General features: G+C 42.0%; 1 protein-coding gene across 1 annotated transcript; it reads left to right on the top strand.

Annotated features, from left to right (window-relative positions):
- The first annotated feature begins 294 nt into the window (after positions 1-294).
- RWDD4 (RWD domain containing 4) lies at positions 295-13,999 on the top strand. The gene is made up of 6 exons (XM_078366189.1): positions 295-508; positions 4,156-4,236; positions 9,207-9,316; positions 9,398-9,545; positions 10,932-11,049; positions 13,878-13,999. Exons 1-6 carry the CDS (start codon positions 485-487, stop codon positions 13,982-13,984), a joined length of 588 nt encoding a protein of 195 aa, XP_078222315.1. The 5' UTR covers positions 295-484; the 3' UTR covers positions 13,985-13,999.
- Positions 14,000-14,483: the final 484 nt, after the last annotated feature.

Here is a 14,483-nt window from a genome sequence, read left to right on the forward strand (position 1 = left end):
CCCGCCTGGCCCCACGGGTCTCCGGGCCCAGACTCACCTAGGCCCGCTGCAGCTGAGGCCGGTCGCTGCCAGCCGGGACAGGACGAGGGGAGGCGGGAGCCTGTCACAGAAGGCCAGGGCCCGTCCCCACCGCCGCAGCCCCACCGCCAGCTCCAGCAGGCAAGACTTCCCTGTACCCACCTCCGCCGGCACAGGAAGTACTTTCTGGGCTTGAGTGACAGCGCTCTACACCAATCGCTGTCCCGGAACCTTACGCGCTCCTCCTCCAGGCGTCGGGAAGACGCTGCACTTCCCAGGCCCCACCTGCCACGGCTGGGGTTCTGCACCCCAGGGCGCGCCCGGTTGGCGTCTGCCAGTGCCGAGGCTGTGCTGCCCACGCAGCCAAGGAGCCAAAGTTGGACCCCGGGCCTCGGGGCCGCTGCCCTCGCTTTCTCTTGATTGTTGCGGACGCCTTCCGCTCTGGAGGCGCCCCGCGACCGGCGCGATGAGTGCCAACGAGGACCAAGAGGTGAGCCCCCCCACTCTCCCCGCGCGGGCGCGGCGCGGAGCCCCGGGCCCTGGTGAGACCTAGTGCCCGGACGAGCGGCCTGGCACGTGCCCTGCGCCCTCGGAGCCGGCGGGGGTGCCCCAAGTTCACCGATGTCGCCCCGAGTTCACCGGCGTCTCATCCAAGCTCGCATGAATGGGCAGGAGTCCGCCTCTGCGTCTGTTCCACCCGCATTTTTCATTTTTGCAAACCCGGGAGTCTCCCCAGGTTTCCTTAATAACAGGGATGAGCGTCCTTGGTGCACGACTCAGTGCTCTTGGCTCTCCTTGAATCCCATGTGTTTAGTGCCTGTTTACTGAGTTTTGCTGATCACCTTTAAATTTTAGTCTGGTCACCTTTTAATCTCTTGGCTAGTGGAGAGATGAGTTAGTTACATTTCTGATGAAAGAAAGTGACACGAGTGGTGCCTCTGGTTTCTGTCCATATTGTTTGGTGAAATCTTTTACTCATCTATTTTGAGCATTCATGTACCACTTGAATTTATGGTTTATGCTCAGATATTTCCTTGTGAGTTGCCATTTTGACACTGAATCATGTAACAGTAGAGTTGGGCGGGTGCCACAGACCATCTGTAGGGGAACCTTCTAACTTCGATAGGTGGGTAGATGAGGAGACGTCCACAAAGGTAAGTTAGTAGCCTAGGGCTGCACCGTGAGTACATAGTAGAATAGGGACTAGAAACCAAGTTTTATTGGGTGGTAGATAAGTAGTAGTTCACTGTTAATTTAGAATATAATGCTTCACCTTCTTTTCTTTGAGATGGAGTTTCGCTCTTGTTGCCCAAGCTGGAGTACAGTGGCTCGGTCTCGGCCAACCTCCTAAGTTCAAGCAATTCTCCTGCCTCAGCCTGGGGAGTAGCTGGCATACAGACTTACAGGCGTGTGCTACCACACCAGGCTAATTTTTTTGTATTTTTAATAGAAACGAGGTTCTACCATGTTGGCCAGGGTGGTCTCGAACTCCTGGCCTCAGGTGATCTGTCCGCCTCAGCCATCCAAAGTGCTAGGATTACAGACATGAGCCACAGCACTGGCCCTGATCATTTTTATGTGATTAATGTAATAGAATCTCTGGATTGGAAGTTAACCTTTAAAGGACCCAAAGTCCAACAAGCTAGCTAGTTGATACCGGAATCGCTTCTAAAATATTCTTGCCAGGTAAATTTCTAAGTCAGTGCATTAATAGCCTTGCCTCCCTGCAAAGCAAAGAACATACAGCACAATGTTTCTTGGCGTTTGACCGTAGTGCACTACCTCAGAACCATTTAGATGGTTGCTGGAGAACTGATGCCTGCACTCCACCCCAAACCTACTGAATGGAAATGTCTGTGGCGGGCCCAGGAATCTCCACTTTAACAAGAAAATGTTATTCTTTTTTCAGATGACTGATGTTCTGATCTTTGAAGATAGTTTGCTGCCAGGTTCCTCAGACCTCTTCTCAGATGAAATGATTCTTTTTAGCTTTTCTTCCTACATCCATTCTTTAATTTCCTCACCATCCTGGAATCACGTGTCAGTGGACAGATTTGATTTTTGTTAATATCCTGTTTCAGAGTTGTGGCATCATACTGTTTGTCTAGTTCAATTTACTGTTAACTAAAACCTTTTAAGTGCTTTATACAAAGCAGTTTGTCTTTCATCTTCTTCTTCTTCTTCTTTTTTTTTCTTTTTTTGAGACAGAGTTTTGCTCTTGTTGCCCAAGCTGGAGTGCCATGGCAGGATCTCAGCTCACCACAACCTCCACCTCCCAGGTTCAAGCAATTCTTCTGCCTCAGCCTCCCAAGTAGCAGGGATTAAGGCACACACCACCACGCCTGGCTAATGTTTTGAATTTTTAGTAGAGATGGGTTTCTCCATATTGGTCAGGCTAGTCTTGAACTCAGCTGGTCTTGAACTCCCGACCTCAGGTGATTCGCCTGCCTTGGCCTCCCAAAGTGCTGGAATTACAGGCGTGAGCCACCACGCCTGGCCTTGTCTTTCATCCTCAACTTTTATATTTAGATATCTAATATTAATACAAATTCTACTTACCCTGCTAAATTTCATTATTAGCTTGCTTTTCAAAGACTTTTTGAATTCTTATTCTACCATCAGCATTGTTTATTATCCCAACAAATTATCATCCACAAATTTAATAAACTTGCCTTCTATTTTTGTTTCTGTCTAAATCATTAATTAAAATATAGCAAAGGATTAGGGACAGAAGGAGTCATACTATATTTTGAGTAAGGTTGTTTGTTCCAATCTAATCTTTGTTATTTCTTGAATCCGGCTTGAATTTCTGTATTTTTTTTCTGTAAAGGTAGCAAGGGAAACTTGTGGAGCCTTGCTGAAATCAATATAGTCTGTATTTTATGCCTTTCTTCATTGTGCCAATCAAGTTTCCCTTTCTAAGAAGGGTATTTCTTGTTTTCCATATGCTTCCTAGATCTTGGGGACTATTCCTTACTCTCTCAGTTCCTCAGACACTATTTCTCTAATAATTTCTTTTCGCTGTTGTTGTTGTTGAGATGGAGTCTCTGTCACCCAGGCTGTAGCACAGTGGCGCGATCTCGGCTCACTGCAACCTCCGCTTCCCGGGTTCAAGCGATTCTCCTGCCCCACCCTCCCGCTTAGCTGGGATTACAAGTGCGCATCACCACGCCTGGCTAATTTTTGTATTTTTAGTAGAGATGGGGTTTCACCCTGCTGACCAGGTTGATCTCGAATTCCTAGCCTCAGGTGATCCGCCTGCCCCAGCCTCTCAGAGTGCTGGGATTACAGGCATGAGCCGCCACGCACGCGCGGTGGATTACAGGCGTGAGCCACCGCGCGCGCAGTGGATTACAGGCGTGAGCCACCACGTACACACAGCCAGTAATTTCTATTATAAAATTTTTACCGTAGATCAAGCCCACTTTCACCATCTTTAGTTTGTAGAATTCTTGAAAATTCAAACGTGGACCCAAGTGCAGTCTTTCTTCTTTTCTCAGATACTCATCAGTGATCACAGTGATGAACTTCTGTTGTAATACCAAAATATTCTAAAAACAATATCCAGGCAAGGATTACTAGTTACATTTTCTCTGACAGCCCTTGATCTCATCTTGGGTAGATACTTGTCAACCTTTTTCTTAAAGTTATTTTTCTTGCCTTTAGATGTGTTTTAAACCCTTGTATCACTCTATGGGAAGGATTACAAATAAAAGGAATGGATGTAAATAACAGCAAAGTATTGCTTTTTATAGTTCTCATCTCGAGGTTTAATGCTCCTTACACCCAGGTTCCTCTTTAGCAGAGTGCTAAGAGCACTTGCTGTGGAGTGGCTTAAACTGAGACTTCTTGCCTCCCTAGTAGGAAGTAGAAAATAATAGGACCTTTTGACAGGGTTGATTTGAGAAGTCAGTGCAATAATACATTGTACAATGCTTAGCAGTGCTTGACATAGAGTTTTAAAGTATCGTTGGTAGTCCTATTGCCACGTGTGCTGCATGCGTGTGTATGGTAAGTATCTAAGCTTGTGTAAGTCAAGTTTTACACAGTTGAGTGGGTTTGAATGAGAAAGTAAAGACCCTCTATTTCTAACTCATTTGTACCGCTAAACAAAACTCATTCAACTCTTTATTTCAGATGGAACTAGAAGCATTACGCTCTATTTATGAAGGAGATGAAAGCTTCCGGGAATTAAGTCCAGTTTCTTTTCAATATAGGGTAAGACATGGCATGAATGAGAGCACTTACAACTTTGCTAGAAAAGACTAAAAGCAGCTAAAATTGCTTGTTTTGTTTCTTCAACTTGTTTAAATTTATTATGTCTGTACTTTCTACAGCGTTTAAATGGAAACATCACCCTAACATCAGTCGTTTTTAACGTTTGAAAACTTAATTCAGAAACTTTTGAAAAACCAGGATAGGGCCGGGTGTGGTGGCCTCACCTATAATCCCAGCACTTTGGGAGGCCGAGGTGGGTGGATCGCAAAGTCAAGAGTTCAAGACCAGCCTGACCAATACTCTGTTTCTACTAAAAATACAAAAATTAGCTGGGTGTGGTGTTGCCAGCCTATAGTCCCAGCTACTAGGGAGGCTGAGGCAGGAGAATCGCTTGAGCCTGAGGGACGGATGTTATAGTGAGCAGAGATTGTGCCACTGCCCTCCAGCCTGAGCATCAGAGCGAGAGTCCATCTCAAAAAAAAAAAAAGACCAGGATAAACTTGTTTTTATTGTACCAGAATCATAAGACATTATAAATGGAAAAAACCTTAAAAATTATATGATCCTATCTTTAACATAAAATAGTAACAGTATTTTATTTTGTAAAAAAGTCATATAAACCTTTTATTCAAATGATCATAAGTAGGCCAGACACAGTGGCCCACACCTATGATCTCAGAACTTTGAGAGGCTGAGGCAGGCAGATCACCTGAGGTTGGGAGTTGATGACCAGCCTGGCCAACATGGTGAAGCCCTGTCTCTATTAAAAATACAAAAATTAGCCAGGCGTGGTGGTGCACACCTGTAATCCCAGCTACGCGGGAGGCTGAAGCAGGAGAATCGCTTGAACTTGGGTGGCGGAGATTGCAGTGAGCCGAGATGGCGCCACTGTACTCCAGCCTGGAGGAAAAAAGCAAAACCACAAATAATTAGAAGTAACGGAATGGGAAAGTTTTTTGTAAAAGGTTTACAGTTATTAACATTGTCACAGTTGAAACTAAACTGTATGAGAAATAATCCTTATGCTTGATTGATGCATAACCATCGCAGAAAAGAAGTTTCTGGTAGTTACCTGTATATAATAACTCCAAGTGTATAATAACTAGGGGGCCTCAAATGCCCAAAGTTAACAGTGGAGCTAAGTCCTAGGCCCTTCTATTTGAATCCAGTTGCTACTCTCTCCTTAGCAAATGGGAGGCTGAGAATTTCCCTTTACTTTCCTAAATGTCTCTATTCACAGTGGCAGTGATTCAGAGCATCGTATGCAGAATGCTCAAGTCCATTTTTACGTACTGTAAGATGGACACTGACGTGACTCAGGATGGATGTAAGAAGAAGGAGACGTGAGATGAGGAGGCAGCATTGATAGGCGGAGGGTCTGGGGTAAAGTTCTGCCCGCGTCCTGAGTCTGACCCCAGTTCTTACACGGAACGGTCTGGTAGCCTCCTGGTTGGCTTCCCTGGTGAAGTGTCTTTAGCCCTTGTACGCCCCATTAGTCCTCCAACAGTGCTAGCTGGCTCTCTGAAACATTTAAGTCGTCATCCCATTCACTTGTTTGAAAAGGTTTCTCCATGGATTCCTCTTGCCTATAAAATGAAGACTAAAGTTTTTCATTTGACACAATGAATCCTCCCGTTAGTTTCCGTCTCTCCAAACTTTCCCCTCCGCTCACATCCCTTAGACGTCACGGGTTGTTATGTTTTCCCCTATGTGTTCGTGTCTGTACTGTGCTTTCGCGCACACTGTGTGATCCTTCCCTCACCTCATGTCTGTCATCTCCCTGCTTCTCCTTTAAGGCCTAACTCAAGCCTCCTCTGGGACCTGCTAATATTTGGGCCACGTCTCCTGTTTCTTCCCCGACTTTGAAGCAGAATTGACTCTTCCCCATTTCTTCATATTTTGTTCTGTTACTCTTGAACTGTTATTCATACAGCAGTTTTATAAGTTATATAAATGTCTTGAAGATAAGAATGGCCTTGCCGCTGTCTTTGTGTCTTCAGTACCCAGCACAGGGTGAGGCATGTGATCACTTGTTCCTAAATGCACCATGAGTGAGGACACAGTGATTGCCTGAAGTAACTTTTACCACTCCAACTACCTCTATTTGAAACCTAAACATAAGCCTATGACATCTGTTACTGCAAGTCCTCCTTACCGAGGTATATCAGGAGGTCCCTACATTTATTTGGTCTTATTTCTGAGCCTTGCCTTCTATTTGTAAGAGTGCAGTTGAGGGTGAAGGCATAGGGGTGAAAAATTAGTGGTCAGAAAATGTAAATCAGGTACTAATTTGGGGTACCTGATTTTGTAAATCTTACTGCCGTTGTTTAAGAATAAGTATTTTTAAAAGCAGCATATATATTAAAAATAATACAGACAAGGCTGGGCATGGTGGCTCACACCTGTCATCCCAGCACTTTGAGAGGCCAAGGCAGGAGGATCATTTGAGCTCAGGAGTTCAAGACATAGTGGGACCCCGTCTCTATTCTTAAAAAGTAAAAAATGTAGGCCGGATATGGTGGCTCACGCCTATAATTTCAACACTTTGGGAGGCCGAGGAGGGTGGATCACCTGAGGTCAGGAGGTCAAGACCAGCCTGGCCAACCAACATGGTGAAACCCTGTCTCTACAAAAATACAGAAAAAGCTGGGTGTGGTGGTGGGCATCTGTAATCCCAGCTACTTGGGAGACTGAAGGAGGAGAATCACTTGAACCTGGGAGGTGGAGATTGCAGTGAGCCGAGATCACGCCATTGCACTCCAGCCTGGGTGACAAACTCTGTCTCAAAATAAATAAATAAAAGTTTTTTTAAAAAAAGAAAAAAATAGTAAGAGGAGATTAGCATAACCCTTTGCAAGGATGAGATGTTGATTCATGAATCATTCTAGAAAATCACCCTTTTGCAATCACCAGTAGGATAATTGATTCATTTAAGCACTGCTCACTCAAAGGTTTTAGCCTTTTGGTGAAAGGTCATCTGGAAACAAGGTATTCACACAGTTTTGTGGTGTCACCCCACAGATGATGATGATTTTTTTTATAGAGACAGGGTCTTGCTATGTTGCCCAGGCTGCTCTCCAATTCCTGGCCTCAAGTGATTCACCGGCCTTGGCCTCCCAAAGAGCTGGGATTACAGACATGAGCCACCTCACCCAGAAAGATTATTCCTTAATTACAAAGTGAAAATGTTTGTGTGGAAGAGATCTAGAGATCACCTTAACCATGTGATCAATCTTAGTGTCACCAATGATGATTCTGGAAGATGTTGTGTGCCTCCTTATGTGATACCCTGGGAAGATGCCACGTCACCTCTGTAGTTTCCTTACCAAAAATGCTTAATTTGAATCTGAACAGAGAAAACAATCAGTTCAGAACTGGGGACATAATATAAGAAAATTAGCCTGTATTCTTTTTGGTGGCTTAAAAGACAAGAGGAAGCCTGGCAGTGGCTCATGCCTGTAATCCTAGCACTTTGGGAGGTTGAGGCAGGAAGATCAGTTGAGCTCAGGAGTTCGAGACCAGCCTGGACAACATAGGGAGACCTTGTCTGTTCAGAAAGTTTTTTGAAATTATCCTGGCATGGGGCACACACCTGTAGTTCCAGCTACTGCAGTGGCTGAGGGGGGAGGATTTTATTTTTATTTTTTATTTTTTTACTTTTGCCAGAGTCTTGTTCTGTCACTCAGGCTGGAGTGTGGTGCATGATCTCGACTCACTGCAACCTCTGCCTCCTGGGTTCAAGTGATTCTCCTGCCTCAGCCTTCCTAGGTACATACCACCACACCCAGCTAATTTTTGTATTTTTTAGTAGAGACGGGGTTTCACCATGTTGGCCAGGCTGGTCTTGAACTTCTGACCTTAAGCCATCCACTCACCTTGGCCTCCTAAAGTGCTGGGATTACAGGCATGAGTCACTGCACCCTAGCCTGGGCGATAGTGAGACCCTGTCTAAAAAAAAAAAAAAGCAGGGGAGAGGGCTGGGGACTGTTCTAAATTAAAGCAGAATAAAGAGGCATAACAACCCAATGCCGTCCACGATCCCTCAATGGATTATGGATTTGTGCGTTGGGGTAAAGTCTATTAAAGAATACTTTAGATATGATAGGGTAGTTTTTAATATGGTTTATCTATTAGGTAGTATTTTTATACCAATGTTGAATTTCTTGGGTGTGATAATGATCTTGTAGTTATGAAGACTGTCCTTAAGATACTTTACTGAAATATTGAGGAAATTTCATTACTTTTAAATATTTCGGCAAAAACCAAAAGGGAAAAAAACCCCATTGGGAGAGTAGGAAAGGGGGTAAGATAAAGTAAATGGTGCAAAAAGTGTTTGATGAATAAGATGAATGTCAGTGAGTGTTCATTCTACTATTTCAGTTTTTCTTTATGATTAAAATTATTTAAATAGTTGGCAGAGAAAAAAAAAGATGTCTTTATTCAGAAATTGTTACTCATCTGAAGGCATTCCTTTCCCTTATCCTTTGCCTTTTCCTTCTTTCTCTCAGTTTTATATTTCATTTTCTGATCTCTTGGGGTTGTGCCTGTTGGGATTTAGCAGTTGTGTAATTTAAGACAAAGATGAGGTATGTTGAGTTTGTGAATTATTTTTGTCAATTCTCTCCCATGGACAAGTTGATGTTTTATTTTAATCCTCAGAAAACTGGTGAAAACACTGAAAAATACCTAAGACGTAGGTGTGGTACCAGAAAAGCTGGTAGGCTGGTTAGGGACAAATCGTGGGCATAAACTGAACCTATTCAGATGTAATAGGACTAAATTAAAGTCAGGCTGTCCTGAGGCTCCCTTCACCCCTGCTCAGTCCTAGCCTGTACCCCTAGACTTTTCAAAATGTTGCATTTCTGATCTGGGCATGAATATTGGAAAGAACTTACCCTTTTGAAGATTATAATTTAGTTTTCTATCTTTTTATCACCTTTTACAAGCCTAAGATTTCCCCTTCTCTTCAGATAGGTGAAAATGGTGATCCCAAAGCCTTCTTAATAGAGATTTCCTGGACAGAATCATATCCCCAAACACCTCCAATTATATCTATGAACGCTTTTTTTAACAACAACATGTGAGTAGTGTTTTGTTTTTACTGCCTCTCATTTCACTCTCTGTTACGCTTTTCTCAGCCAGGTGTTCTTGTTCTTTGTAGATCATCAGCAGTAAAGCAGAGTATATTAGCCAAACTGCAGGAAGCAGTAGCAGCTAATCTTGGAACCGCTATGACCTATACGTTGTTTGAATATGCCAAAGACAATAAAGACCAATTCATGGAGAACCACAACCCCGTCAATTCCACAGTGAGTATGTGATTGTTTTGTTTTTTTTTTGCCGGATTCTTTTGTTGTTCTGGTTTTGCTCTGTAGTAATTAATTGGTACTAGTTAATATATATTCAAAATTGTAAGAAGACTTTTGTTAAAATGAGAGTTATGCCTGAGTTAAATAAGAACAATGAACTTCACCTTTCTTCTGTTTAACCTAGAAAATGATATCATAGTCTCTAGATTTTTACCCTTGATCAAAGAGTAGACTGCGTCTCATGCCCACCAAAACTGAGATATTGTAGAACCTAGTGTTTTTAATATTTGCCTCATCTCTTCGTAAAGCCTAGAGAGCTAAGTAAGTAGGGAACTGCTTTCTCCATGAGGCTTGTCTGGCTGTAATTAGTCTTGCCACATTTCAGTTTGTAGATGTTGCAGCATATGGAGACTTTATTGAATAGAATGTTGTATTGTTATTTCCTGAATGGCTTTAGGAAATATTTCTTTCCTGACCTTAAGCATCTGTGTACGAGACCCCTTTGTATCACGTCATGCACTAAAAGACCTTCATCGGTTCATTAGTTGAGTTTTGTCTTGTGAACCCAGCGGGAAGCTTTTGGCAGCAAGGCTTGTCTTCGGTTTGGGTGGTTTTGGCTTTCACATTCCCAACAGGACACAGAACCCTGAGAGGCAACTGGAGGAGCAGTAGAGGGTGGTAGCTAAGATCGTGGACTCGGGGCCGGACCGCCTGGGTTCACATCACTGCACCACTTACCAACTCTGTGACTTTGGGCAAGTTTCTTAATCTTTCCATACTCAGCTCCTCATCTGTAAAATGGCTTATATAGCATCTACCTCGTAAGACTGTGGTGAGGATCAAATGTGTGGTATGTGGAAAACATTTGCGGCAATGCTTAGACCTAGGAAGCATTTTAAGTTTTAGCTATCATATACCCTGACTGCATTAACCTAAATGTCTTAAAATTTTTCTTCCGGGAACCAGGATGTTCTAGGGAGGTACACGTGATTTTTCTGAAGACATGTGAAAATTGCCAAACATTCACACTGAGAAACACCTCTGTAAAGAAAAGAAAGATTTTAATTAGATTTCCAAATAATAACAAGTTAACTGAATTGTAAAACTACCTTGGAACCTCAGATCTTCAACGTGATGCTGATAATCAGATCTTCTTTCCCAGGATTTTGGTTATAACAACTGAACTAATATTATGTCCTTTGATGTGAACTTTTAAAAGAGTGAAACCAATAATGTGTTAAGGGCACTTGATTTAAAAAATGAATCGTAATAATATAGGATTCTTTTATTCGTAAGTGTAAAAATTATCAACCCATTTCAGAATGTAGCTGTATTTCATGTAACAGGTTGTAAAGCATGAGGCTGAGAATTCTTTCTTTTTTTTAGACAACAATAAGCAATATCATCTCAATTGAAACTCCTAATACAGCCCCATCAAGTAAGAAAAAAGACAAGAAAGAACAACTTTCAAAAGCCCAGAAGCGTAAGCTGGCAGATAAAACAGGTTTGTGTGTTTTTTCTTTCTTTTTTCTATTTTTTCTTTTTTTTTAGACAGAGTCTCGCTCTATCGCCCAGGCTGGGGTGCAGTGGCATGAGAACTAACTGCAACTTCCACCTCCCAGGTTCAAGTGGGATGCATGCTATTACACCTGGCTAATTTTTATATTTCTAGTAGATACGGGTTTCACCATGTTGGCCAGGCAGGTCTCGAACTCCTGACCTCAGGTGATCCACCTACCTCGGCCTCCCAAAGTGTTGGGATTATAGGCGTGAGCCACCACGCCTGACCTTTTTTTTTTTCCTTTTATAACCCAGATAAATGGATGCTTTTTAGTGTCATGTGGTGAATATATCTAGATTAATTCTGTACTTTTTATTCTTGGAACATTTGGGTCAGAGATCTTTTGGGTCATGTGTATATTTTCAACATACTGAGACTGAGGCTGAGACAGAGAATCTCTTGAACCCAGGAGGCAGCAGTTGCAGCAAGCCGAGATCGTGCCACTACACTTTAGCCTGGGCAACAACAGCAAAACTCTGTCTCAAAAAAAAAAAAAAAGAAAAGAAAATACTTACTATTACTTCATCACAAGAGATCATCATTTGAAAAGAAGGTAACTGAGGGGCCAAGTAACTATAAATGAGTCTAGAGATTGAGGAACATTCGAATAGTCTGCAAAAACGTGTTTTACCTGGAGCTCTGACATGATTGGGATTGTATTTGTTTATCTCTTTGGGAGGTGTGTGTTATTAAACAATTTTTGAAATACAGCTTTCATTTGAAATGAATACTGGTATACCATTAGATCTTAGTGTGATAAGTAATTTAACATTTATTTATTTATACAACAATAAGATTTAAGAATAAAATTCTTGGCTGGGCACGGTGACTCACGCCTATAATCCTAGCACTTTGGGAGGACAAGGTGGGCGAATCATGAGGTCAGGAGTTCGAGACCAGCCTGGCCAACATGATGAAACCCCATCTCTACTAAAAATACAAAAAATTAGCTGGGCATAGTGACGGACGCCTGTAATCCCACCTACTCGGGAAGCTGAGGCAGGGGAATTGCTTGATCCCGGGAGGCACAAGTTGCAGTGAACTGAGATCACACCACTGCACTGCTCTCCAGCCTGGTGTCAGAGGGAGACTGTGTATCAAAAAAAAAAAGAATAGAATTCCCTTGTGTCCTAAACAAGAAACAAAAGTCCTTTAGAGATTATGAACTCCAGCTCATATCAGCAATATTGTTTGATTACTTTTCGTTATTTAACCTGAAAACTTGCGAATTGATAATAGTCTGTGAACGTTTTCAGTTAGGGAAAATGAGGACATTGTCATTTGTCCACTTGCGCATTTATACTTACGTATCTATGTGTGTGCTACTAGTGTGAGGTTAAAAAGTTTCTCTGTTGAGAAGAACTGACCCTTTTATTTTGGTGAGGGCCTTTTAAATGCCCTTTCTTTTGTAATGGAATGGCAGTTTTTTTGGTTTATGTTTTGTTTAATGTCTGTCTGTGGCAAATAGCAGCTCTGTGTTTGTCCCCAAAATGCATTTTTGAAATGGTAATGGTTTATGAAATAAAAAAGCTAGGAATTCATTATACCTAATGTCAGAGCACCATTAAAGTATAAAAACAACTGAAGCAGTGAATTGTAAGCCCTTACGGTGTTGTCTAGAATTCGGTTTCTCTCTCTTTGAGTGTTGTAGCATCTATGTCAGTTAGGTACTGTTGCTTTCATACAGAATGACCTGTGATCACTCATTTCCATTTCAGTAATATCTCCCTACCTTCGTCTCTTCGATGATGTCCCCCTAAAGCCATTACCTTCCTATAATGACAGTATAGGAGTTTGTGACTTGGAGCTTTCTTTCTAAATAAAACTTTAATGGGACAGCCATGGCACATGGTGATTTGCTCCTTATAACCAGTAACCAGTGGGATACGATTCTTCTTGGCATGAAGGAGAAAAGAACTGGTGTCATCTAAAATTGAGCTCCAGTAATACTGCTTCTCCCTTACAAGTATCGGGGGTTAATTTCTTTTTCCCTCGCTGGAAAATTCATATAACATACTTGTTTTGAGTGTTTTAAGTTTTGAAGGTTTCATAAAGTTGAGACATGTATGGCATACATCAAGCATAAAGGAAATCAGGCCACTTTTAAATTGAAGAATTTGTAGATAGTATTTGTTAAGCTATTCTTTGAATATTCTGTTAAAAGAATAAAAGCACTTTATAAACTATTATGAGCGAATTTCCATGCAATCCCAACAGACTAAAGCCCTTTTTAAAGAATGTTAGATTAAATAATGAATATTTTATCAGAGCACAGCAACTAATACATAAGTTAGCCAGCCCTCCTCTTAGTCTTGAAGCCAAGCTAGACTGTGTTTGTTGGTCTTCCCGTCTTGAGCCTGGCTTCTGGGTGTGAAATGCTAATTTATTAAACAGAACAGTACAGGTTCTTTCTTGAATAAGCAATGACCTTAGATAAAGCAGAAGCTTCATGCAAATGTGTGAAACTAATAAATGGATTAACTGCTCTTCTGGCATTGCCAACCCGTCTCCAGATTTTTTCCTTGCTTTCAGATTTTTCTTGGACAGCAATGTCATAAATGTAAAAAAGGAGTATACCGAAAATATTTTGCGGGTATTCCCAGGAGAACAGTATCGATTCATAATGATAAACTGTGTTTCCAACTTAGTAATACGTCATTTAAATTTTTAATCTATTTGTTGTGTATAATAGTATAAAAATCTTATTTAGAATATTAATTTGAAACTAGCTGATTGGTCTTGGAAATAAAGTTACTATTTTTGTCTTCTAGATCACAAAGGAGAACTTCCTCGAGGCTGGAACTGGGTTGATGTTGTGAAGGTATTTAACATTTATATTCTAGTCTTTCAACTTGTTATCATTGTTACCAGCAAATAATGAAATTCCTGTTTTTTGTTTCCCTCTTCACAACCTTTGGAATTTCCTGGGATGTCTGTTTCCTTTTTCACATTCAGCATGTAAGTATTGTTGAAATACCTTTCACATTCTTCTCTTCCCTGCACTCGCAATTCTAGCTATTCTTTTTTTAAAATAATGGAAGATTCACAGAAGTAAGTTATAACTACAACATAGTATGACTGTGTAAGTACATCTTAAGAATGCAGATGTGGCTGGGCACGGTGGCTCACTCCTGTAATCCCAGCACTTTGGGAGGCCGAGGCGGGCACATCATGAGGTCAGGATATCAAGACCATCCTGGCCATGGTGAAACCCCATCTCTACTAAAATACAAAAAATTAGCCAGGTGTGGTGGTGTGCACCTGTAGTCCCAAGCCACTCAGGATGCTGAGGCAGGGGAATAGCTTGAATCTGGGAGACGGAGGTTGCAGTGAGCCAAAATCGTGCCACTGCACTCCAGCCTGGTGAAAGAGTGAGA

The sequence above is a fragment of the Callithrix jacchus genome, chromosome 3, assembly GCF_049354715.1.
Source record: "Callithrix jacchus isolate 240 chromosome 3, calJac240_pri, whole genome shotgun sequence".
Taxonomy (NCBI): Eukaryota; Metazoa; Chordata; class Mammalia; order Primates; family Cebidae; genus Callithrix; species Callithrix jacchus.

What these genes read in the sequence shown, in the direction of transcription:
- RWDD4 (XM_078366189.1), top strand. Translation starts at nt 485, where the DNA reads ATGAGTGCCAACGAGGACCAAGAG. An exon ending in GTGCCAACGAGGACCAAGAG is followed by an intron (nt 509 to 4,155) that starts GTGAGCCCCCCC and finishes TCTTTATTTCAG; the next exon opens with ATGGAACTAGAAGCATTACG. An exon ending in CAGTTTCTTTTCAATATAGG is followed by an intron (nt 4,237 to 9,206) that starts GTAAGACATGGC and finishes CCTTCTCTTCAG; the next exon opens with ATAGGTGAAAATGGTGATCC.